Here is a 26,171-nt window from a genome sequence, read left to right as displayed (position 1 = left end):
TTAGTCGGTGTGGAGGGTCTTTTTGCCCCTTTGCGTGGTTGTTTGTAGGTTTTTGTGTTGACCGCAAAGCTATCTTTCCTATCCTCGGTCTATTCAGTAAGTCGGGCCTCACTTTGCTAAATCTATTTCATCTCTGTGTTTGTATTTCATCTTTACTCACAGTCATTATATGTGGGGGGCTGCCTTTTCCTTTGGGGAATTTCTCTGAGGCAAGGTAGGCTTATTTTTCTATCTTCAGGGCTAGTTAGTTTCTCAGGCTGTGCCGAGTTGCATAGGGAGCGTTAGGCGCAATCCACGGCTACCTCTAGTGTGGTGTGATAGGATTAGGGATTGCGGTCAGCAGAGTTTCCACGTCTCAGAGCTCGTCATATGTTTTTGGTAAATGTCAGGTCACTTTGTATGCTCTGAACTTCAAGGTCCATTGTGGTTCTGAATTACCTGTTCATAACAAAAAACCACGCCAAAGGAGTGAGTCTGGCACAGAGCAGTGCAGAGGGCAGCGCAGGAAGCAGCACGGAGAGCGGTGAGCAGCGCGCTCTGCATCCTCCACCTGAGAGGATTGACTTGGCGATGGGCCATATAGAAGCAGCCCCCGTTACCAGCAGAGAGAGCCATGAAGAACAGAGCCTTGTCGAGCCAAGCCATGAAGAACAGAGCCTTGTCGAGCCAAGCCATGAAGAACAGAGCCTTGTGGAGCCAAGCTGTGTGGAGCAGAGCCGGGGGGTTGCAGCAGTCACAGAGAGTAGTGCTCTGGCCAAAAGCATCAGCGCTAAACAGACCAGCGTCAACCGCCGCCAACAGCGGGGACCAGGGAGAGTGGGACGAGCGGTGTGTGTCCAGTGACAGCCAAAGAATATCAGGTGCCACATCTGTATATGGACAAGGAGAAGTGGAAGGTACACCAATCACTATCGCCAGAAGACGGACTAACAGGCCACAGTGTTTTCCTGGAAAGGATATCACGCCAGCCGTTGCCGGCATTATTGAGTTCGCAGCAGGAGTTGCAGTTTAAGGACTTCCTGACGCAAGTGTTAATGAACTGCCATTATTTTGAACCATTGTTCTTCACCTCAAGTATATCCTCTGACTTAATGTACTGTTTGTCTCCCCTGTATAACCCTTTGTCTCCCGACATCCTTTTCCCTTTATGCTGTCTGACCCTTTACCTCCCTGCATGGAGTAACGCTGTTAAATTTAATCCCTCCGTTAACCCTTGCTCTGCTTTCCGTCTGTCATTGCATCCCGCATTCCTGCTAGCATCGTACAGGTCACCTAAAAACATGCAAGATTTCTGTAACTTCTTTAAGAGGCTCCTTTGTCCTCCACTCATTACCTGTAGTAATGGCACCTGTGTGAACTTGTTATCAGTATAAAAGACACCTGTCCACAACCTCAAACAGTCATACTTCAAACTCCACTATGGTGAAGACCAAAGAGTTGTCAAAAGACACCAGAAACAAATTGTAGCCCTGCACCAGGCTGGGAAGACTGAATCTGCAATAGGCAAGCAGCTTTGTGTGATGAAATCAACTGTGGAAGGAATAATAAGAAAATGGAAGACATACAAGACCACTGATAATCTACTTCGATCTGGGGCTCCACACAAGATCTCACCCCATGGAGTCAAAATGATCACAATAACGGTGAGCAAAAATCCCAGAATTACACGGGGGACCTAGTGAATGACTTGCACAGAGCTGGGACCACCGTAACAAAGGCTACCATCAGCAATACACTATGCCGCCAGGGGCTCAGATCCTACAGTGCCAGATGTACCCCCCTGCTTAAGCCAGTACATGTCCGGGCCCGTCTGAATTTTGCAAGAGAGCATTTGGATTATATAGAAGAGTATTGGGAGAATGTCATATGGTCTGATGAAACCAAAGTAGAACTGTTTGGTGGAAACAAAACTCGTCGTGTTTGGAGGAGACAGAATGCTGAGTTGCATCCAAAGAACACCATACCTACTGTGAAGCATGGGGGTGGCAACACCATGCTTTGTGGCTGTTTCTCTGCAAAGGGACCAGGACGACTGATCCGTGTACATAAAATAATGAATTGGGCCATGTATCGTGAGATTTTGAGTGCAAACCTCCTTCCATCAGCAAGGGCATTTAAGATGAAACGTGGATGGGTGTTTCAGCATGATAATGATCCCAAGCACACAGCCAGGGCAACGAAGGAGTGGCTTCGTAAGAAGCATATGAAGGTCCTGGAGTGGGCTAGCCAGTCTCCAGATCTCAACCCCATAGAAAACCTTTGAAGGGAGTTGAAAGACTGTGTTGTCCAGCAACAGGCCCAAAACATCACTGCTCTAGAGGAGATCTGCATGGAGGAATGGGCCAACATACCACCAACAGTGTGTGCCAACCTTGTGAAGACTTACAGAAAACGTTTGGCCACTGTCATTGCCAACAAAATATATAACAAAATATTGAGATGAACTTTTGTTAATGACCAAATACTTATTTTCCACCATAATTTGCAAAATAAATCTTGCCAAATCAAACATGGTGATTTTCTGGATTTGTTTTCTCATTTTGACTCTCATAGTTGTGGTCTACCTATGATGTCAATTACAGGCCTCTCTCATCTTTTTAAGTGGGAGAACTTGCACAACTGGTGGCTGACTAAATACTTTTATTCCCCACTGTATTATAATTCATTAAGAAAAGCATGGCTTCAAGAGAAAAAAAATTATAGTCCACCTTAATAATGGACTACTGTAGTACCACTGCACCATGAGGTTGTAGCTCAGTTTTAAGCTCCAGTCCTTAAAAAGAGAGCAGAAGAGGGCACAAAGAAGGACATCTTGATTAGTACAAGGTGCGGATGATTAATTTACCCTGGTAGAGAGGTACGTGACAGTTTATCCACATATGCAAATGGATCCTAAAAATTTTAGGCAATAATCTTTTCAAGAAACCGCATAGAGAACATTTAGTCACTGCTTACACCTGGGTCAGCAATCTCGGCCATCTATCAGGAAGGATCATTGGCATTCATTACAATGAATCAATAGTTATTGATTTTATTTGGCTTCATATATTGCTTCCATTAAACAAGCATTTAATCTTGTGGTTTATCCAGCGGGAAATTGCAATTATGGAGGAGAATAGAGATGGAGGAGAAGGGAGATGGAGGTGAAGACATTCATCAATCATCTGAAAAGGGATTCCCTCTTTAGACGGAAAGTATCTTTATTATAGAACTGGCAATTTGAAGGATTTCTTTTTGATATACTACGTTCAACCAAAATCGGCAATTTTTCCTATGCATCATGAAATGTGTTTGGTGCAGGGGTGTAGCTATGGGGTTAGTGAGATAGCAGTCTTAACTGGTCCATGCTGCATAAGGGGTCCCATGAGCCCCTCTAACATATTAAAAGACATCAACATTACAAATGGTACTTGGCAGACGGAGTTGTAGGGTCCAGAATTTTCAAAATTAAGACTCTACTTTGAGGGTGACAATTTTTGTCTCTTCTGCATAGCCAAAACAGAAAGCTTGATTAAAATATAAAATGGAGCAGAAAAAGAACCCGGAGAGCAATGCATTACTATTATCGACGGCGTTATCAGTATTTGTGATAGAGCTACAATCCAATTTTTGTATTTTACAGAGTGTCATGTGCCTTTCCTGCTTTTTCTTATCTCTTATTGCACCTTCCAGTATTTGATTTTATGCTTGGCTTCAAAACGCAAAGTAAAGGGCTGTGTCAATATTTGCCTCACTCCTTATAAAGCACGATTTGGAGTCGGACTGGTCAGGCGGAGTAGAGCAGGTGTTTGATGTGGAGATTGGGTTTATGCTCCCATGTGGACATCATGACAGCTTTATTAACGCACTTTACAACATGAAGGGAGAAATTCCACCTATTTATGTCAGGACACTGCTGTTTAATGTTAATACACACATGGCAGAGTTGAGTTTGTACTTCGGTAGTTTCACTACTTTTATAGGATAGGTAATCAATATCAGATTGGTGGACTGTAACATATTGCTCTCACTATGGGCAATTTAAAGGAGTTCTCCACGAATAGAAAAAAAAATAACCTAAGGAAATGTCATTATATATATATATATATATTTGGAAATTATCAAATCACAATTGTTTTGTCTACTGGGGTAATCACTATAGAATTATAAGGGCCATCAGTTTTTTACACTGGAATGTTAGGAAAGATGCCTGTGAGCATGTGCAGTAGCAAGCTCCACTACTGTTACCTGGGGATACTGTATATATAGGTGCTTCTCAGAAAATTAGAATATCATCAAAAAGTTAATTTATTTCAGTTCTTCAATACAAAAAGTGAAACTCAAATTATATAGAGTCATTATAGAGTGATCTATTTCAAGTGTTTATTTCTGTTAATGTTGATGATTATGGCTTACAGCCAATGAAAACTCAAAAGCCATTATCTCAGTACATTAGAATACTTTATAACACCAGCTTGAAAAATGATTTTAAAATCCAATATGTTGGCCTACTGAAATGCATGTTTAGTAAATGTACTCAATACTTGGTCGGGGCGCCTTTGGCATCAATTACTGCATCAATGCGGTGTGGCATGGAGGCAATTAGCCTGTGGTACTGCTGAGGTTTTATGGAAGCCCAGGTTGCTTTGATAGCAACCTTCAGGTCATCTACATTGTTGGGACTGGTGTTTCTCATCTTCCTCTTGACAATACCCCACAGATTCTCTATGGGGTTAAGGTCAGATGAGTTTGCTGGCCAGTTAAGCACAGTGATACTGTTGTTTTTTTTATTGGTACTTTTAACAGGGTGGAGAGGTGCCAAGTCCTGCTGGAGAATGAAATTTCCATCTCCAAAAAGCTTGTCAGCAGAGAGAAGCATGAAGTGCTCTAAAATTTCCTGGTAGACAACTGCGCTGACTTTGGTATTCATAAAACATAGTGGACCTACACCAGCAGATGAGATGGCATCCCAAACCATCACTGATTGTGGAAACTTCACACTAGACCTCAAACAGCTTGGATTGTGTGCCTCTCCACTCTTCCTCCAGACTCTGGGACCTTGATTATCAAATGAAATGCAAAATATACTTATTTCATCTAAAAGCAACACCTTGGACCACTGAGCAACAGTCCAGTTCTGTTTCTCCTTGGCCCAGGTAAGACGCTTGTGGTGTTGTCTATTGGTCATGAGTGGCTTGATACAAGGAATGTGACACTTGTAGCCCATGTCCTGGATACATCTGTGTGCGGTAGCTCTTGAAGCAATGAGTCCAGCAGCAGTCCACTCTGTGTGAATCTCCCTCAAATTTTTGAATGGCCTTTTCATAACAATCCTTTCAAGACTGCGGTTATCCAGGTTGCTTGTGCACCTTTTTCTACCACACTTTTACCTTCCACTCAACTTTCCATTAATATGCTTGGATACAGCACTCTGTGAACAGCCAGCTTCTTTAGCAATGACCTTTTGTGGCTTACCCTCCTTGTGGAATGTGTCAATGACTGCCTTCTGGACATCTGTCAAGTCAGCAGTCTTCCCCATGATTGTGGAGCCTACTGGAACAGGCTAAGGGACCTTTTTAAATGCTTAGGAAGCCTTTGCAGGTTTTTTTTTGTTAATTATTCTAATTTTCGGAGATAATGACTTTTGAGTTTTCATTGTCTGTAAGCCACAATCATCAACATTAACAGAAATAAACATTTGAAATAGATCACTCTGTTTGTACTGACTCTATATAATATACAGTATGTGTTTCACTTTTTGTATTGAAGAACTGAAATAAATAAATTTTTTGATGATATTCTAATTTTGTGAGAAGCATCTGTATAGTGTTATTCAGAAAAACAAGGAAGCTCTTCTGGTATCTCCAGTATTAAATCAGATACACCGGGTGGACAGCAGTGTGAGCAGCCTCTTCTTACCTCCGCACTTCTCAAATCTCCAGTATTAGATCAAATAGACTGGGTGGACTACAAAGTAAGCAGCCTCTTCTTACCTCAGCACCCAGTATTGCCAACTATAAAAAAAAGCGATGAGCTTGATTGTCACTTCTACCCATAGCCAGTGAGGAAGTGCACGGTCAGTGATAAGCCGGCAAGAGAGCGCTCTTTTGTCACGTCCCTTTAGAGCTGAGGGAACTCACTGTCAGTGCATAATGAAAATGACACAGCAGCGAGCAGGGACAAAATGGTGAACATACATCAGTAAAGTGACAACTGACAAATGGTCGGTATTGCAGAGTCTAGCCCAGCCCCTAAAAGGGACGTCCCTGATAACGATCCTTTTCAGGGTAGGGACAGCAGCTTAAGAATCCCCAGTTCATGCTTGCCGACTTGTCATTTGTAAGCAGAAAAACACAGATAGGATAGGAAGCTAGAGTAGAGGGGGAATTGTGGGGAAATTTTAATTGAAGTATGTTGGAAAAGTGTTTAATTTTTATTTTACATTAAATAGATAATAAATTCATTTAGGTGTTGGACAACTTATTTAATTATGTCAATTAAAGAGGTTGTCCTCTTTGGGAATATTTTGTTTCCTAGTTAAAGAGGTTGTCCACTACTTTTACATTGATGACCTATCCTTATTATTGGTCATCAATGGCTTAATGGCCGGGATCCGACACTGCCTCACCTGCCGATCAGGTGTAATCGGTGTTGGTGGCCGTCGACCGGAAGTACTCACTTGCAGAGATGGCTGTCTACAGATAGTGGCCACAGCAGGACACTTTACATCTGCCTTCAAATGATTTGAATAGGAGGTGGATGTGCAGTACGAAGTTTTGGCCACTACCAGAAGATGGAGCAACTCTGCAAGTGAGTACTTCTGGCTGGCGGCTGCCACCAACACCAATAACAGCTGATCGGTGGGGGTGTCGAGTGTCTGATCAGGATAGGTCATCAAAGTACAAGTAATGGACAACTTCTTTAAATGCATGCATTTGGAGCTAAAAATAAGTTTTGCAACTGGGCTTTATTAAAAATCTTGCACCACTTGCCTTCTATAGCCCCTGTATTACTGTCTATTGCTGACTGCAGAATGAGCTAACAGGGTTGACCACATTGTCTGTACTTTATCAGGTGTGTTCGGGACATGATTTTATGGAACTTACTATTATACATACGACAGGTTCTCCAACCATCTAACGATGTCAGTTTTTTTTGTGACTTGCTTGTCACCGTACCCCTGAAGTTGCACTGCGGCCCCTGTCACTTGTGCAGCGATGTAGAAGTGATACCTATCGAGCTCTGGTCACATGATAGGTGTCACGGCCAAAGTTGCCACGTAGCCCAAGCCTAAACCTTGTCAGCACACCATGTTGTTGCTTAAGGGTACTTTCACACTAGCGTTTTTTGTAAACCCGTCACAATGCGTCGTTTTGCAGAAAAAACGCATCCTGCAAAAGTGCTTGCAGGATGCGTTTTTTCCCCATAGACTTCTATTGGCGACGCATTTGCGACGGATTTGCACACTTCGCATCCGTCTTGCGACGGATGCGTCGTGCTTTGGCGGACCGTCGGGAAAAAAAAACCCTACATGTAACGTTTTTTTCTCCCGACGGACCGCTTTTTCCGACCGCGCATGCGCGGCCGGAACTCCGCCCCCACCTCCCCGCACCTTACAATGGGGCAGCGGATGCGCCGGAAAAATGCATCCGCTGCACCCATTGTGCAAAGCGTTAAACGCTAGCGTCGGAATCTCTCCCCGACGCATTGCGACGGGGAGATTCCGACGCTAGTGTGAAAGAAGCCTAAGAAAGGATCAATGTTTATGAGCCAAAACCTTGCACTTTATGAGATCAATAAATGTCTTTTTTGGAATCTTGAAGTGCTGACTTCCTTTCTTTTGCTGTTAACCCTATATTGCTGCAATTTCTGAAACAATAGTTACAGTTCTTCATAGAACTTTATGAGCACCAACTGTCATCTACTATCTCAGTAATCAGAAAATCTGTATACACTGAAGACAAATTCTACATGTGAATTGAGAATTTTGAGAATGAAGGATCAATCCAAGAGGAGAAATAAGCACATTTCTCTATTAAGTTATACTACAAATGCTCTTATTTCATGTGTACTATTGATTTATGGAAAAACAATTTAAAATTACAGTCACTGTTTAAATGATCGTCAGTTCCAAAGTAAAACAGCCAAAAAGAAGAATACAACATTTGTTTTTTTTAACATTGCCACAAGCAATTTTATAATTTAAGCACTTTCTGAAAATATATTACAAAATTTAAATATGACAAATAGAGAACATCTGGAACGTTGTATCACACATTTCTGGTAAAGTATATTTATAGTAGGCTGTGGTTTACCCCAAAATATTACATAGAGGTGAGGGGAACCCAAGAGAAAATATCAGAATTCTTTCCTGGACAGGAGGAGTTGTTGCCCTATTTCCACTGCGAACACTGTGGTGCCTGAAGACACCAATTCATCAATTGTTCTCGCCGGTCTTGATGAGGGGGCGAACTAGAGTCTGAGATTGAGATTCCAGATTCATTAAGACATGTTTTAATGAATCCGACGTATCTGAAAAGTGGCATGCACCTCACCACAAAACTTACTCCGGTCAATCACTGGAGTAAAATTTCTGGTGTAAGGAAAGCTACTGCTCATCATGTATTAGATGAGCCATGTGGTCATGTCTCAATTCCGCCTCCGTTGTGCCCCACGTCTGTGCACTTTGGCAGAGCTAGGCAAAACTGTCGTGAAAACACCAAAAGTTGCACATTTTTGCTCAACACAAGGTTACACAAAAATCTTGTAGTGTTCCACAGATTTCTGGCAAGAACGCTTTGATGAACTGGAGCCTAGGAGTCCAGCACAGGTTTACAGAGCCTACAGTTGTGCTAAAAAGTTTACATACCCTGGCAGAATTTTTGCCTTCTTGGCCTTTTTTCAGAGAATATGAATGATAACACCAGAACTTTTTCTCCACTTATTGGTTGGGTGAAGCCATTTATTGTCAAACTACTGTGTTTTCTCTTTTTAAATCATAATGACAACCCAAAACATCCAAATGACCCTGATCAAAGTTCACATACCCTGGTGATTTTGGCCTGGTAACATGCACAGAAGTTGACACAAATGGGTTTGAATGGCTATTAAAGGTAACATCCTCACTTGTGACCTGTTTGCTTGTAATCAGTGTGTGTGCAGAAAAGCTGAGTGAGGTTCTGGGATCCAGACAGACTCTTGCATCTTTCATCCAGCCACTGACGTTTCTGGATTGTGAGTCATGGGGAAAGCAAAAGAATTGTTAATGGATCTACGGGAAAAGGTATTTGAACTGTAGAAAAAAACAGGAAAGCAATACAAAAAGATATCCAAGGAATTGATAATGCCAGTCAGCAGCATTCAAACTGTGATTAACAAATGGAAAATTAGGGGCTCTGTAGAAACAAAATCACGGTCAGGTAGACCAACAAAAATGTTGTCTATAACTGCCAGGAAAATTGTTCAGGATGCAAAGAAAAACCCACAAATAACATCAGCTGAAATACAGGACTCTCTGAAAATTAGCAGTGTGGCTGTTTCAAGATGCACAATAAGGAGGCTCTTAAAGAAAAATGGGCTGCATGGTTGAGTCGCCAGAAGAAAGCCATTATTATGCAAATTCAACAAAGTATCTCACCTACAATACACAAAACAGCACAGAGAAAGGCCTCAAATCTTTTGGAACAAGGTAATTTGGAGTGATGAGACCAAAATTGAACTTTTTAGCCACGTCCATCAATATTACATTTGGAGAGAGGACAACAAGTCCTATGATGAAAGGAACACCATTCCTACTGTAAAGCACAGAGGTGGATGCTAATGTTTTGGGGATGTGTGAGCTACAAAGGCACAGGAAACTTGGTCAAAGTTGAAGGAAAGATGAATGCAGCACATTGTCAGCAAATACTGGAGGCAAATTTGTACTCATCCACCCGGAAGCTGCGCATGGGACATACTTGGACGTTCCAACATGACAACGATCGAAAACACAAGGCCAAGTCGACCTGTCATTGGATATAGCAGAACAAAGTGAACATTCTGGAGTGGCCATCTCAGTCTCCTGATCTCAGTATCACTGGGCCACTCTGGGGAGATTTCAAGCTCGCAGTTCATGCTAGACAACCCAGGAATTTACAGGAACTGGAGGCTTTTTGTCAAGAAAAGAGGGCAGCTTTACCATCTGTGAAAATAAAGAACCTCATCCACAACCACCACAAAAGACTTCAAGCTGTCATTGATGTTAGAGGGGGCAATACACAGTATTAAGAAATGGGGTATGTGAACTTTTGATCATGGTCATTTGGATGTTTTGGGTTGTCATTATGATTAAAAAGTGAAAACACAGTAGTTTGACAATAAATGGCTTCACCCAACCACTAACCATGAGTGGAGAAAAAGTTTTGGTGTTGTCATTCATATTCTCTGAAAAAAAGGCCAAGAAATAAAAAATTCTGCCGAGGTGTGTAAACTTTTGAGCACAACTGTATTCTGAAGTGTAGTGATTGAAATTTGGAAAGGTAAGTGTGGACACATCTGTATAAAATGCCAAAAAAGTAGAATTAGATTATTTTTACCAAATAGCATAAAGTTTAACGCCAGGATTTGTAAATGTGAACCTGGACATGCTTGACCCAGAGATCTGTGTATTAGCTGAAGTCAATAAATAAAATGAAATCAGGTTCATTTGGTTCCTCTAAAGGTGCTAGTATCAGTAACGAAGTTGGCAAAACTGTAGAAATACTAGATTCTCTATTAGTACTATTTATATATGTAGGCACAATATCACTTTACCCTGCAGAGATTAATACTAGTCTTGGGTTTCGTCTTTGAATTAGGGACCAGCAGATATGCACAACCTGGTTAAGTGCCGATCCTTATGTGGGTAGAACTATTAGCAGCTCCAATCCTGTTGCAAATAGCAGCCTATTTGGTACCAAGACTTTTTAGTAGGGTCAGAGTAGACCACCTGGTGTATGAAGATATGTCCAAGTACTGTACTATAGTGGGTTAATTGTTCCACCCTGGTCTTGATAGACACTTTGGAAAATGTAAGAGATTCCATTTTTTTTACATTATTGTCTCTCTTGTTTGATGACATTTTTCCATTTATTATGCCAGATTTGGTCCAAAAAGTCAACTTTTTCCACTTAGTGCTTTACTCCAGAAGAAGGGCAAAGCAATTGTGCCCGAATGTAAAGTGCAGTGTGTTACTTCATGAATATAAAGTGCACTTACTTCAAGAAAGTAAATATTTTATGCCAAGCTAAGAGAATAAAAAAAAACAAATAAATAAAACCACTAATCTTCGGGTTATTGCTAGAAATGAAAAGAAGCCATTAAACTAATTGTGTTTTTTGTGTATGAATATGTTTTATATAGATATATACAGTATACTAAGAGCTAGGCAAACATATCTGAGATAACCCGACACAACACTTTAGGCTGGTGCCTCACTTCTTTAATAAAAAAACGTAATAAACAGTCAATGTAGAATCTTGTACCAGAATTATGCAGTATGCTTTATGAAAGTGCTTAATACGATTTTTCAAAAATTTAGTAAATACTATATGATGGTATGATGACCTGCAGTCTTGCAAAATGTTGGCAGTGGGGCAGTTTTTACTGCAAATGGGACCATGACACAGCAACATTGAATTTGCTAAGATATTTTTCTCTGGTGAGCAAAATCTTTAGCTGGATTTTTCAAAGCAATTAGGAAGTTCCTTAAATTGGTCTGCATAATTGTAGTTTTGTAAAATGTTGGCCATCGGGGAGCTGATACTGAAAATGCAGCCATAACTTAGCAATATTGTCTTCATTTCCTTGAGATACTTTCAGCTGTTGAGCAAGATCTTCAATTTCGCAAAAAGTTTAGTGAATCCCATATGACGACATGTGATATATAGTCTCACAAAACATTGGGAATGGGGCTGTTGTTATTGTAAGTGTGACCATAACCCAGAAACATTGACGTTGATGTAGATTTTACCTCCTCAAGATACATTTCACTATTGGGCAAGGCGGATCCTTCAATTTTTGAAAACAAGCTAGTGAATCCCATATGGTGGTCTTTTGACCTGTAGTCTTGCAAAATGTTGTCATTTGGGTAGTTTATACTGAAATTGAAACTGCTGCCATAATCCAACAATATTGACATAGATGTAGGTCTTCACTTTCTTGACATACTTTCCACTGTGTACAAGGTTTTCAATTTTTCAAAAAGTTAAAGAATCCCATAAGATGGTATGGTGACCTGTAGTCTTGTATAATATTGGTAATTGAGTAATTTAAAATGAAAATGCAACCTTAATCCACCACTATTGATGTAGATGTGGATCTTCTAGGTCTTCACCTCCAGGATATATATTCTGCTGTTGAGTAAGGTCTTAGCCAAAAATTTCAAGTGAAATATTTTTAAGTTTGGGTTCACCAACTAAAGTCTATATCACCACACAGAAAATATTGTTCCTCTGTACCCTACAGTACATTCATTATGTACTATAAGTTATTTAGTAACTTTGGACACTACACACAAGATCTGGCAGTGAAGTGTTTGGAGAAAGGCCATGACTCTAGAACTGTACTGAGTGCAAACATCTACAAATTCTTCAAGCACTAAATAAACTTGTAAACTAAGGAGCCTTCAAAGAACTTTCATCCATAAGCTGGTTCCTACACTTAACCTCATAACCTATAGATTTTTTAGGTGAGTTTGCTCATATGTACAGCTTTATTTTATACTTTCACATATCCCTAGATGCTGGTTTGAAGATCACCGTTAAGCAACGTGCGTTGCGTTTCAGTTGTTTCATTTAACCTGGACTTGTCTTGTTTGCTATCACTTCTGTCAGCTTCATCCATGCCACTGACCTTGGATAAGCAAAGGACATTCTGAAAACTCTTTTTAAAGTTGTCAGATAGAAAGGCATAAAGTATGGGATTGGCACAACTATTGGCATAACTGAGAACCACGACAAAGTCCCACATTGCTTTTAGGCCTGGAGTTGGCACTATTAAAAGAGATACCGAGGAGACGTTAAAGATGTAGAATGGAAGCCAGCAAAATATGAAAACGGCTACCACTATAGACACCATCCTCGTCACTTTCTTTTCTGATCGTTTTCTTTTGGAGGAGCCAACTCTTATCCCAGAGGACTTCACTTTGATAATGATGAACAAATAGCAAAGGCAGATAACACTGAGTGGAATGAGAAATCCTAGGATGAAGGCATAAATTATAAAACCAGTGTACCAGGTACCAGAACTATCTGGCCAAATAATGGTGCAGCTGCCTCTTTTTTCATGGTTAGATTGTACCCCAGCATAATTCATTATGGGCATAATGACTAAAAGAGAGATGGTCCATACTGCAAAATTAACCATCTTAGCAGTCCTTGGTCTCCTCCATTTTGCTGACTTGATTGGGTGAACCACTGCAAGGTACCGGTCTATACTCATGACTGTAAGGCAGAAGATGCTGGTGAATTGGTTAATGCCATCCACTGTCATGACAATTCTGCAAATAACTTTGCCAAAGGGCCAATGAACCAAAGCCACCTGCATGGCCAAAAAGGGCAAGCCGAGCATAAAGAGTTCATCAGCTATAGCTAAGTTTAGGATGTAGATATTGGTGATGGTCTTCATCTTGGCATATCGGAGTATGACATAAATCACCAGTGTATTTCCACAAAGTCCTACAATGCACACCACAAAGTAAATGAAGGTAAGGATGGCATTGCTTGTCATGTCGAAGTATTGTGATGTTTCATTTGTGGATGCATTGCTTGTGGTCTCCATAATGTACCCCTGCGAAACAGGAGAAAAGTACAACTCCGTGATGTTTGGTAAATCTGAGTAATCCTGCTCCATTTTCTTGTTTTGTCGTTTCACATCAAATAATGTCTGTCTATTCCATTCTCATGGTAGACTCTTCCGTTCTTTGTAGTCTGGTGAGTACTAAAACAAAACACATAAAAGCAAAAAAATCATTAAAAGCTAGCAACTGTAAGTAGCAACGAATTGACAAATCTATTAACTACACAAAAGCCCATGTTTCTATGACTGTACATTATTGATCTTGAACTTACATGTATACCAGAGTTTTGCTCTGTTCATAACCATAAAATGTACTAATTTCTGGTCTTCCAACTGTCAGACATGTGATGTTATAGCTTAGTTCTAAGGGAATAAATTAAAGATGAGCAGATCGCTTTTCTGCAACCCCGCTCCATGGTCCAGGTCAGTGCTCCCTCACCGTGGAGAGGAGTTGTGCGAATTTCCTTACCCAACGGAATCCCAGGCTTGGCTTATAGTTTGATTAGCTGGGCTGGCGAGAAATCATCCACACAGATGATGTTACACGAAGCCGGCTAATCAAGCACTGAATTGGAGAACCTAGACACTCCGGAAATTTGCACAGCTCATGTCCATGGCCAGAGAATGGTGACCTGGATCGTGGTCCGGGGTTGAGTGAAGTGATGGACTCATCTCTAGAATAAATATAATTATCTTCAATGAACTGCTTTGTAGTAGCCAACAAAATCCTTCAAAGTAGTTGTGTCATGAAAAGATCATCATTGGTCTTGTTTCTCTAACCTCCGGCAATCACTCAGGGAAACTATAGCCAGCCATAGATTTTAGCATCACATGCTGTGCCTCAAAATGACAGAGCAGAAGAAGATTTCAATAAGTGGCTGTCAATCATGACTTCTCCTTCAAGATGCTCTAAGACAGTATACAATACATGGAAATAAGGTTTCTCCAGAAGGAAGAAAACTGTGTCTTTAATGCAACCAATATTGTAGTTACCTTGTCAACCGATGTCCGATCTGTTAAAGAGCCTGAAAATTAGCTTTCTCACAGAATATACGGTAAGTTTCTCACAAGTACCAACTAGGAGAGGTGGCTATCCTACAAGTCAATGTCTGAACATTAAATAAGTCTTGCAACTTGACCAAGGATAATAGCTTAAGCCAGAAGCTCGTCTAAAGACAGATTGTATCAGAGTATTTGCCCCTCCAAACAGGCTGTTTTTAGATGAGTTTCTGACCTGGCATTTATCCCTGGTAAAGTTGCAAGGTTCATTAAGGCGGGGACATTAGATTAATGATGCCAATATTGACAAGTTCGGCTGAATGTCTCTTTAAGGAGAACCAAGCAGTCCCCCACTGTTAAGGAACCTTGAGTCATCATTAGGGAGTTTTTCCAAACCAAAGCCTAGGTGCTGGTTGGCAGAATGAGACCTGGATGAGAGGCCAATAACTTTGAGGGGTTGTGTTTCTCCTTGTGGAAACCATCAGCTGTCACACGAAGTATTGTATGCCAGGCTCTCTATGAAAAAAATATGCAATTTAGCTGTCCTCCAGAAGGAAGATAACTGCCTTTCTAGTGCCGCTTATACAGTAGGTAGCTACCATCTAAGTCATTCTTTGACCCATCACAGAGCCTTGATAGGCAATTCCATTTTTTCTATAGGAGAGCTAATTTGCAAATCAAGAAGAAGCATTGCCTGGCCTGTAAGACTCCCTATTCTGGCTGGTGGTGTGAACAATGAAAAGTGGTGTCCCCTGGAGAACTAATAGACCATGCGCAGTGGTTGTTATCATGAGACAACCAGTTTAATATTACCTATGGATGCAAATGTAGAAGACACTAGGCACTGCTATGTTCATAAACATGCATATTAACAGTGGTGGTGCCCTTTACAGGATTTCGGTGACTTGTTTGAGCTTTGGCAGCCTCTGTACTTATCTGATACACGTAGACATTGCAATCCAAAAGTCTGATAGCTCCAGTGTAGTTGCTATCGTATACAGAAAAGAATTATGGTTCCTGACAGTTTTAAATGTGAGGGCACCACCAAAAAATGTGTCAGAACCTGGCAAATCAAAGCATTACTTGACCAGGTAATTTACTTCAATGATCACCAAGTAATGCTTAAATTCACCAGTGGTGTTGCTGCTTTGGAACTAAATACTTTGTAAAATGTCCTCATGGCTTAAAGCTGATCACTGGCGGTCTCAGCATTGGGATATTTTCTGATGAGCTCAGATGTTGGGTTAGCTCCCATATTGAGTTAGCAAATTGAGAGAAAATGAAACATTCTTGGAACTGGAAATTTAGCTAGGCAAACCCGCTGTGTATTATTTATGTGCTATCTAACCGTTTTATTGCAGGGAACATAAAATATTAGGATGCTTTATGCAGGCAGTGTGCTTTTAACCTGTATGCGAGCGCTGGGTACAAATACCTGTTGAGTTCACATCTAAGGACATAAAGGCCCATATACCCCTACTAGCTCTGTTCTAGGAGCAGGTGGACTTTTTTTTATAAAAAAGCAGCGACTGTGCACCAAATCAGAGCACCCAATGGGAGTTACAACTGAGAGTTTCTAGCGATGAAGTTAGGCCTGGCCGAGAAGCAGAGAGCCAGAACCTTGCAATGAGACTGAGTCTAGAGTGCCAAATTAGGTGGGCCTGCTGGGGGAAGAACCCCAGAAAGAAGTTGCCCTGGAGGAGGTATATAGATACAGATCACTCCTTAATGACCACCAATCTGCTGTGGATTGCATCATCAAGTTCTACTGTCACCTTCATCTATCAGTGAAATTGCAGACTGCCTCGCTTTTGAAAAATAAAATGTGGACTCTTCTGATTGTTATCAACTGTAAGATGTATTATGGTAATTACCCTAAACTCCTGCTTTCCCAGGAAGATTGTTTATGGTGTTTATCATAAATCGCCAAGCATAATGCCACTCAGTGTTACATCGTTGTTACCATCAAGTTCAGTGCCAAATATTATTGTGTAACTGACAAGCTTTGTGCCTCAGTATAAAAGTATTACTGCTAAATTCAATGCCACCTTATAGACAGTATAGTGTACTCGCCAAGCTCAGTGCCAATATCTACTTTGCACCTGTCAAAGACAATCACCATGTTGTGTAACCACCAAGCTTGGTGCCTCACTATTGAAGTATAACCTCCAAGCTTTGTATAATTGTTTTGTATGACTACGAAGCTCAGTACCTCAGTATCAAGGTATAACCAACAAGCATTGTATAATCGGTGTTGTGCTACCACGAAGCTAGGTGCCTCCACCAAGTATAACCACCAATAATTATATAATTATTGTATAACCACTGTGTCAAAGTCACTGGCAAGGTGCTGAAGGTGAGATGTGTTTCGCTGAGGCTAATGGCTTCAGTGATTTAAAACCCAGAAGTGTTCCTCCAGCACATTAAGTGTTGTGAGGTGTTAATTAGCCATTTTGTTGAGGACTGGGTTTTTGTGGCCAACCATAGAGCGGTGGGAGGTTGTCCACCTTATCTCCACCTCAGTGTACAGTATGGTCTGGGGCTTAAATTGTCAGCCTCCAGAGGCAGTCCATGTTCCCATAGGGCTGAAAACTCAAGTGTTTTGTGTCCTGAGGAGCAAAAACTGAATGTGTAGATGCTAAGTTCTTCGGAGCGCACAGATCCCTGCAGATGTAGAGACTGTTTACCATTTTGTCTTATTGCTCCTGTTTTGCTCAAAGGACTGTGCTTATTTTCACTTCAAGTTGGTTTATGCTCCCTGTATAATAAACCAATGGAAGATTTAAAGAGACAGTGTTCCTGTTTCTACCTACGTATACCGCTGAGAGAGCTGGTCTACCACAACACCTAGCTCAGTGCCTCAGTATTGAAGTGTAACCACCAACCATTGTATAATTGTTATGTAACCATCAAGCTTGGTGCCTCATTATTAAGGTGTAACCGTCAAGCTTTGTGCCTCCACCACCTGTAATGATGAAGCATTATATGATCATTGTTGTATAACTACCAAGCTGTGTGCCTCGGTATTAAGATTTAACCACCAAGTGTTAAAAAATCATTGTTGTGTTACCACCAAGCTAGGTGCCTCCACCAAGTGTAACCTTCCAGCATTGTACAATTGTTGTTGTGTAACCACCAAGCTCAGTGCCTCATTTTTAAGGTGTAAACACCAAGCGTTGTATAATTGTTGCTGTGTAACCACCAAGCTAAGTGCCTCAGTATTGAAGTGTAACCACCAAGCAATGTATAATTGTTATTTAACCACCAAGCTTAGTGCCTCATTATTAAGGTGTAGCCACCAAGCTTTGTGCCTCCACAAATTGTAATGGCGAAAGATTATATAATCATTGTATAACTATCAAGCTTTGTGCCTCAATTTTAAGATGTAACCAGCAAGAATTGCATAATCTTTGTTGTGTTACCATCAAGCTAGGTGCCTCCACCAAGTGAAACCTCCAAGCATTTTATATGTTTTATGAAACCACCAAGCTCAGTGCTTCAGTAGTAAGGTGTGACCACCAAGTGTTGTATTATTATTGTTCTGTTACCACCAAGCTAGGTGTCTAACCAAAGGTGAGATCGGTGCCTCATTGTTACCTCCAAGCATATTATACTTTGTGTAACCACCAAGGTCAGTGTCTCAGTAGTAATGTGTAACCACCAAGCGTTGTATAACCTTTATAGTGTAACCACCAAGCTCCTTGCCAACATCTTGTGACCAAGAATTTTGAGCCTACATTGAGAAACTGTAATCAATCTGATGATGTATCTTAAGTTGAGTATAATCCAGTTCCAGTTTAACCCTGTCGTATCAACTCTGCCCCATCCTCACGCGGGGATCCATGTTTGAATTCAATTGCTAACTAGCTTGCACCCCTCCAATAAAAAGGGAATATCCAAAACTTTCAACCCCTTTAAGAAGGTATCTAACCAGGTGCAATTGTGTGACCTGTTTGCCTTATGATAAGCTGCCATCAAAAGATAAATCTAATCATATAGATGTGCAGTAAAGGCTTCCACCTACTTAAATTGATACACACCATTGGCATTGGTTTCCATCAGCCATGCCCTACTGAGGTGTCTAGACTGTAAACTGCAGCCAACACATAAGATATCTATACTTTTTACAATCTTTTTAGTAGCGTATCTTCACTAATATATCTCTGACTGTCCTTACATAACTCCATATAACACGCCGCTTTAATTCCTCCAGTCCCTGAGCTGCATGTAACCTGCATGACGGTGATAATGACTTTGTACTGCGTAAGCAGGGGAGCAATGCATTCGTTTCACAATTCTCACGCTCGTCTCTACATTATCTGGATACCGATATTAGTCCATTTTGCCCAGTTATAATAACCCAGCCCTGATTCGTCTCTCTCACTACAGAGGTCTGGCAGACGCAGAAAGCAGTTGTTTCCAGCCAGCTGAAAAGACTATTGATTTTGTCTCACTCTCTCGCTCTAATAGGAAACATTTCAAACACTTCAATAAATCCGGATTGTGGTGTGGATGGATCTCCTGCCACTAGTCTGCACTGTACTGGCACTTGTCTAACATATTTATCAAGCAGAAAATATTAAACTGGAAATTCATGGTCTTTGTGTAGATAGTTTGCGCCATTATTCATGTACAACCATTAATACAGAAGCATTAACTACAGTAGAGCCCGCCTTATGCTGCATGGTGCCCCATGTGGTACCTTGGCATCTCTCATTGTCAGCTCTACATGTACATTGTTTTCTCTTACCATTTCCCTACATATGACATATGTTTAGACAATGTATAAAAAAGCTACCGTATAGTGCCCAATTTTCTGCAACGTGCAGTAAGGTTCCCAATTACAAGTGCCAAATGTTGGCCAAATAACATTTCCTAAATAAAGCTCTACAATACCGGCATCATTATATACTGCAAAAATAATATACAGCACCACATAGTACTCAAATAATACCAACATATGGTAACCAAATTAAAGATGTGGTCACATGCCAGCTTTTCTCCGCACAACCAGGAAGTACTCTGTGTCGGACTGTTCACACCGGTAAATAATTAGGAGAGGCAGTTTGCCTCTCTGTCATTGGCCAATGACTAGTTAAATATTCTACTCACCAGCTGCCCATCCCCCCTGGACGAAGCTTTCCACAAGCTAATCGCGCGTCGGGTGTGGTGGGTTCCTGGTCCTGTGCACTACTGGTAATGATATTCTCTGTTACTACTGCCTGCTTAGTTGAGCTTGCATGTTCTGGCTAAATTATGACTTTAATCCTTTCTGGGTGTTATATTTGGACATCCAGGTATATATATATATTTATATATATATATATATGTACTAATGTAATAGCAGCTAAATAAAATGTCGAATTAAGGCATTATACAATTAATATCAAGACTGATGTACACAAGCTTAATACCGTCATATCGTCCTAAACGATACAGATACCAAATAGCCCATACATAAATTGACCTGTTATACGATAAGTATAAGTAATCTCACTATGCAATTAATTTTAACATCATTGTTCACAAGCTTCATAAGTAAATACCGCCTTATAGTACTCAAATAATATCACCGTACACTGACAAAATCATAGCACCATATATAACCACCAGACAGTGACCAAATAATAGCCATATATATAAACTAATATAATAACGGTGATGTAAAATGTCAGAATAATATCACTATACCATTAAGTTTGGTGCTGGTCACAAACTTGCTAAGTAAATGCCACCATATAGCGGTCAAATAATACCACAATACAGTGACCAAATAACACATCCATATATTAAGTAATTGTATTAATTGTGAAGGGTTTTAGTTAGACATTTTATATAACAGTTATAAGATTGGTGGGGGTGACAAACTTCTGGCATCCTCTTTATCAGAGATGGATTCATTTTTTGGGTTGTGTAGTCATAAACTAGAGCAAGACTATGGAAGGAAAGGAGAAGGGATGGTTGGAAACTTGACCAAGTCAAACTCAACCTTCTCCTCGAAAGGACAAGGACAGATTTTGATTTTATTGATGACCTATTATGGCAAGACCCAACTCAAGTAAGGAGGAAGAGGGGTACGTTTGCAAGAATTACCACGAGTACGTCTTCAAGAAGACTGAAGAAGATCCAAGTAGTGGGATAGATAGCACATTCTGGAGAAGTCATGGCCATCAAGACTTTGAACTGACCAGAAGAGAAGATGGTAATAACAGTAAGCAAGTTATTATAGTACCATGGCTAAAGACCTGGCCTGGACAAGGGGGATTATTTACCGGACCCTTTTACCTCATAGGTCCGTATCACATGAGAAAGTGCAATAATTCTCTATGTGCTGCTCTCTGCATAGGTCTGGATCATGTCATTGGATGAAGAGCAGGACACCAGTCTGACCAGACTCATCAGCTCATCTTTCCCTGGATACTATAATGGGACAGATCACAGGACAGAACGCTTCATCTTCTCCTACACCTGTATTTAGTAGTCTTAGGTGATACGTAGATCTGAGGAGGGTAGAGCTTAACCCTTCACACTTACCCAGTTTGGCATTTTCTTTTCCTGGCGTTGACCCTTTACTGTCTTACACCTTCAATATATGTTGGCCAAATGCTCATTTGGTTGTCGGGTAATCCTCAAGCTAATGTGTGTGGGCTTCTTAACTCTGCTGAAAACCTATTCTGTTTGTTTATGATGCATGTCCAAGAAGCTGAGATATGGGGAGTTGTTTGCCAGGATCTTCACACTCGTTTTTTTTTTTTTTGTGCCCTGGCAAAGTAGTGACTCCCAAAGGCAATGTTCCCCAACTTCAGTCCTCAAAAGCCACCAACAGATCCTATTTCATGGTCTGTGGGTGGCTCTTGAGGGCTCTCGATGAGGAACATGACCCTAAGGTATAAGATTTTTTTTTTTACTTCTTAACCCTACAGAATGAACATTTTGAGTCATGTAATGAAATTAAGTTTCTACTGATTTTAATGTCCAGAAAATTCCTATATTTTTGTCCTTTCTGTCCCCAATATTTGGGGTGTAATTAAAGGGAATTCACAACTATCTAGCTTGTTACCTGAAAAAGGGATCTGTGATGTCATTCCAGCCTTTCCCCTACTCTTAACTTTCTCTCCAATTTTTTATTAATATTTTTTGGAATACTAGAAATGACCGATACACTCTTTCTCCAAGCCTTGCTGGGACTTATGGTGAGATGCCAGCTGATGAGACTGGTAGAGGACAAATGACATTCCCTTATGATGACAGTCGGCAAACACTTGTTGCAATCACATTGTCAGCTCTCTGCAACAAAGTATCCAAAATCTCTGCTGCTAGATATCATGATAGACTACCCAGTGCCATCCTTGGTGGGATTGTTGGGGCAGTCAGAGGAGGGGATTTGTTAATATTGTGTCTCGCTGATATGTTACTCATTGCATCCTAAAGCTAAATGCTGAAATGACCAATCCATTGTGTGCCCTGCAGTGTGCCAACTAGTCTCATTTATACAAGTGGCAAAATAGCTCCTCGTCATTAAAGCCACTGATAAGATTAGTAGAAGTTATAATTTAAGCAAACATATTGGGGGAAAAACTCACAGACCCATAGAGCCAGGAAAGTAGTAGCACCTACTGGGTGCTAGGTGCCATGGATGAAGGGTGATGCCAACTAGTCACTCTGCTGTAGTCAGTGTATTCAGACAGACATAGGGCTAGGGCACCAAACTGCATCTATGCCCATGGTGTGGGAAAGTCTAAGAGCTACAATTGTAGCTGAATATATATATATATATATATATATATATATATATATATATATTTCACAAGTATGGTCATTAAAATTGTTCATATATTCAATGTTTGCACACATCTTAGTTCACACAGAGTGCTGCGGTATAAATATATATATATATACACATATATATATATATATATATATACAATATACATACACCCACGGTATATATATATATATATATGTATATATATATATATCTTACTGCAATATGGACATTACAGATATATAGGATAATTTGCAGCAAGTGAACAGTCAGTAGGTCACTTACCTCTATAGGGTCATCTAAGGGTTCAAGAAGCCCAAGGGAATTGGCTTTGTTTTAGTCCATTATCCTGAAGTTTTCCACCAGCGGTAGATCCTTGCAGAAGGTTTCAGGATCTTGCAAGGAATCCTACAATACATTTATGGGATCTGATGGGAGAGGAGCTCTCTGGTTGTACAGTGACTTCCCTCCAGCTGGTCACAGCTCTCCCAGTGCGTGTGCGCTCGGTCTGAAGCTCCCTCTACATCTGAGGTTGTATCCAGGAGTTAGAGGAGGACTCGCAGAATTCCTCCTGTTCACACACAGATGGTGCTCAAGCCATACAATAGCACTCAAGTCTATGGCAAGCCAGGAAGATGGAGACAGCAGTCTGTCTCTCCGCGAACACCGAACCCCCCCAGTTCTGCGTCACCACTGACAGCAGTCAATCATTGTGTATTAGTAGCAGAAATGTATGCCATCTTCTCATTCCTCTACATGGGGCTTGCAGAAATCTGCGCTCATGCTGCAGAAACGACCCAATTCACATGCATGGACAAATCGGCCACATATGGCCTCACCCTAGCTGTATCGATTAAGTGTAAGGTTGTGTCTAACCTATAGATGGTTGCCATTTTCTACAATTATCTATCTATTTTACTCACTTATTATAGTGCCATTAATTCCATCGCTTTACAGACATTATCAATTATCACTGTCCCTATTGGGGCTCACAATATGCTTTTGGTGATTGGGAGGAAACCGGAGAACCCAGAGGAAAAACACCAAATACAGGGAGAAGATACAAACTCCTTGCAGATGTTGTCCTTGGTGGGATTTGAACCCTGGACCTCAGCGCTGCAAAGCAACAGTGCTAACCACTGAGCCACCATACAGTGTTAACCACTGAGCCACCATACAGTGCTAACCACTGAACTACCATACTGTGCTAACCACTGAGCCACCATACAGTGTTAACCACTGAACCACCATACAGTGTTAACCACTGAGCCACCGTGCTGACAGTTTTATACAATATGTTGTAATATAACAGCATTATCATGATCATAAACTGGCATATCAACCTACCTGAATTCTGGCAAATCTAAACAGTGAAAAGACAAATTCAGCTCTGCTACATCTATACATATTCTTGCAATCTATGGAAGCTGATAATTTCTCCTGTACCAATTTGCATCTATTTTCCTACAAGATTAAAAGTTGTTTTTCAGATAGGTGATAACTTACAGCAGTGGCAGAGCGTGAGTTGCCTGCTCCCGACACAAGGCACTTATTTTGCAACCCCCTAACTCGGACACAATTAGCGCTTCAAGAGTCTCTTCCGCTAGTCCAGTATTGAACCTGTTATCCCCCAAGCAAATGTATTATATTTTAAGAAAATAATAGTATTTTTCCCATTTTTGTTGAAATCTGACATAAATGTTAAAAATAACACATTGTTATAATATACACTACCGTTCCAAAGTTTAGGGTCACTCCAAAATTTACTTATTTTTTAAAGAAAAGCACAGTTTTTTCCAATGAAGCTAACATTAAATGATTCAGAAATACACTCTATACATTGTTTATGTGGTAAATGACTGTTCTAGTCTCAAACTGGTTTGTAATTCAATATCTTCATAGGTGTATAGAGGCCCATTTCCAACAACAATCACTCCAATGTTCTTATGGTACTTTGTGTTTGCTAAATGTGTAAGAAGGCTAATGGATGGTTAGAATACCCTTGAAAACCCTTGTGCAAGTTTGTTAGCACAGCTGAAAACAGTTTGGCTGATTAGAGAACCTATAAACCTGACCTTCCTTTGAGCTAGTTGAGAATCAGGAGCATTACATTTGTTGGTTCCATTAAACTCTCAAAATGGCCAGAAAAAAAGAACTTTCATGTGCAACTCGACAGTCTATTCTTGTTCTTTGAAATGAAGGCTATTCCATGTGAGAAATTGCCAAGAAACTGAAGATTTCCTACAACGGTGTGTACTACTCCCTTCAGAGGAGAGCACAAACAGGCTCTAACAGAGTAGAAAGAGAAGTGGGAGGCCCCACTGCACAACTGAGCAACAAGACAAGTACACATTAGAGTCTGTAGTTTGAGAAATCGACACCTCACAGGTCCTCTGATGGCAGCTTCATTAAATAGTACGCAAAAAGCCAGTGTCAACATCTACAGTGAAGTGGCGACTCCGAGACGCTGGCCTTCAGGGCAGAGTGGCAAAGAAAAAGCCATATCTGAGACTGGCTAATAAAAGGAAAAGATTAATATGGGCAAAAGAACACAGACATTGGACAGGGGAAGATTGAAAAAAGTGTTATGGACAGACAAATCCAAGTTTGAGGTGTTTTCATCACACAGAAGAACCTTTGTGAGACGTTGAACAACTGAAAAGATGCTGGAAGAATGTCTGACGCCATCTGTCAAGCATGGTGGAGGTAATGTGATGGTCTAGGGTTGCTTTGGTGCTGGTAAAGTGGGAGATTTGTATAAGGTAAAAGGGATTTTGATTAAGGAAGGCTATCACTCCATTTTGCAACGCCATGCCATACCCTGTGGACAGCGCTTGATTGGAGCCAATTTCATCCTACAACAGGACAGTGACCCAAAGCACACCTCCAAATTATGCAAGACTAATTAGTGAAAAAGCAGGCAGCTCGTATTCTATCTGTAATGGAGTGGCCAGCACAGTCACCAGATCTCAACCCCATTGAGCTGTTGTGGGAGCAGCTTGACTGTATGGTATGCAAAAAGTGCCCATCAAGCCAAACCAACTTGTGAGAGGGGCTTCTGGAAGCATGGGGTGAAATTTCTCCAGATTACCTCAGCAAATCAACTGCTAGAATGCCAAAGGTCTGCAATGCTGTTATTGCTGCAAAGGTAGCATTCTTTGACAAAAGCAAAGTTTGAAGGAGAAAATTATTAGGCAAAATTGAACACATCATTAAAATATACAAACAGAATAACACTGCCAAAGCAGGAAATAATTAGGGATCCATATTAAAATTGTACAATCAACAATATGTATATGAATATCAGGAGGAGATTATAAGCTCCATAAGTGTATGCACCCAGAAAAAGAAAAAAGAAAAAATATATATAATTTTTTATATATATATTTAGCCACCCAGGAGATGCTATTTAGAGCTATAACTTAATATGTACGGCAATACCCTCATGTGAGGGAGTAAGTGACAGCACATAGCTGTATACATGTGGCTGTGTGAAGTAAAGTGCATCAAGTTCAGAACATTGGGTGTAACAAAGTGCATATACCAGTTAAGAACTTACTGAATTTCAACTAGTAATAGGATCCCAGCCTGCCGCCCTACGCGCGTTTCGCCG

General features: G+C 40.7%; 1 protein-coding gene across 1 annotated transcript; it reads right to left on the bottom strand.

The window, feature by feature from the left end:
• Nucleotides 1–8,022: 8,022 nt before the first annotated feature.
• On the bottom strand, nucleotides 8,023–23,086 carry SSTR2 (somatostatin receptor 2). Its single transcript, XM_069750720.1, has 2 exons — nucleotides 22,844–23,086; nucleotides 8,023–13,935 (listed from the first exon to the last, which is right to left on the bottom strand). The coding sequence occupies exon 2, from the start codon at nucleotides 13,846–13,848 to the stop codon at nucleotides 12,733–12,735; it is 1,116 nt and encodes a 371-aa protein (XP_069606821.1). The 5' UTR covers nucleotides 13,849–13,935; nucleotides 22,844–23,086; the 3' UTR covers nucleotides 8,023–12,732.
• Between the last annotated feature and the right edge of the window lie 3,085 nt (nucleotides 23,087–26,171).

This window comes from Ranitomeya imitator, chromosome 2, assembly GCF_032444005.1.
Source record: "Ranitomeya imitator isolate aRanImi1 chromosome 2, aRanImi1.pri, whole genome shotgun sequence".
Classification (NCBI taxonomy): Eukaryota; Metazoa; Chordata; class Amphibia; order Anura; family Dendrobatidae; genus Ranitomeya; species Ranitomeya imitator.
This window is presented reverse-complemented; position numbering and strand designations above follow the sequence as displayed.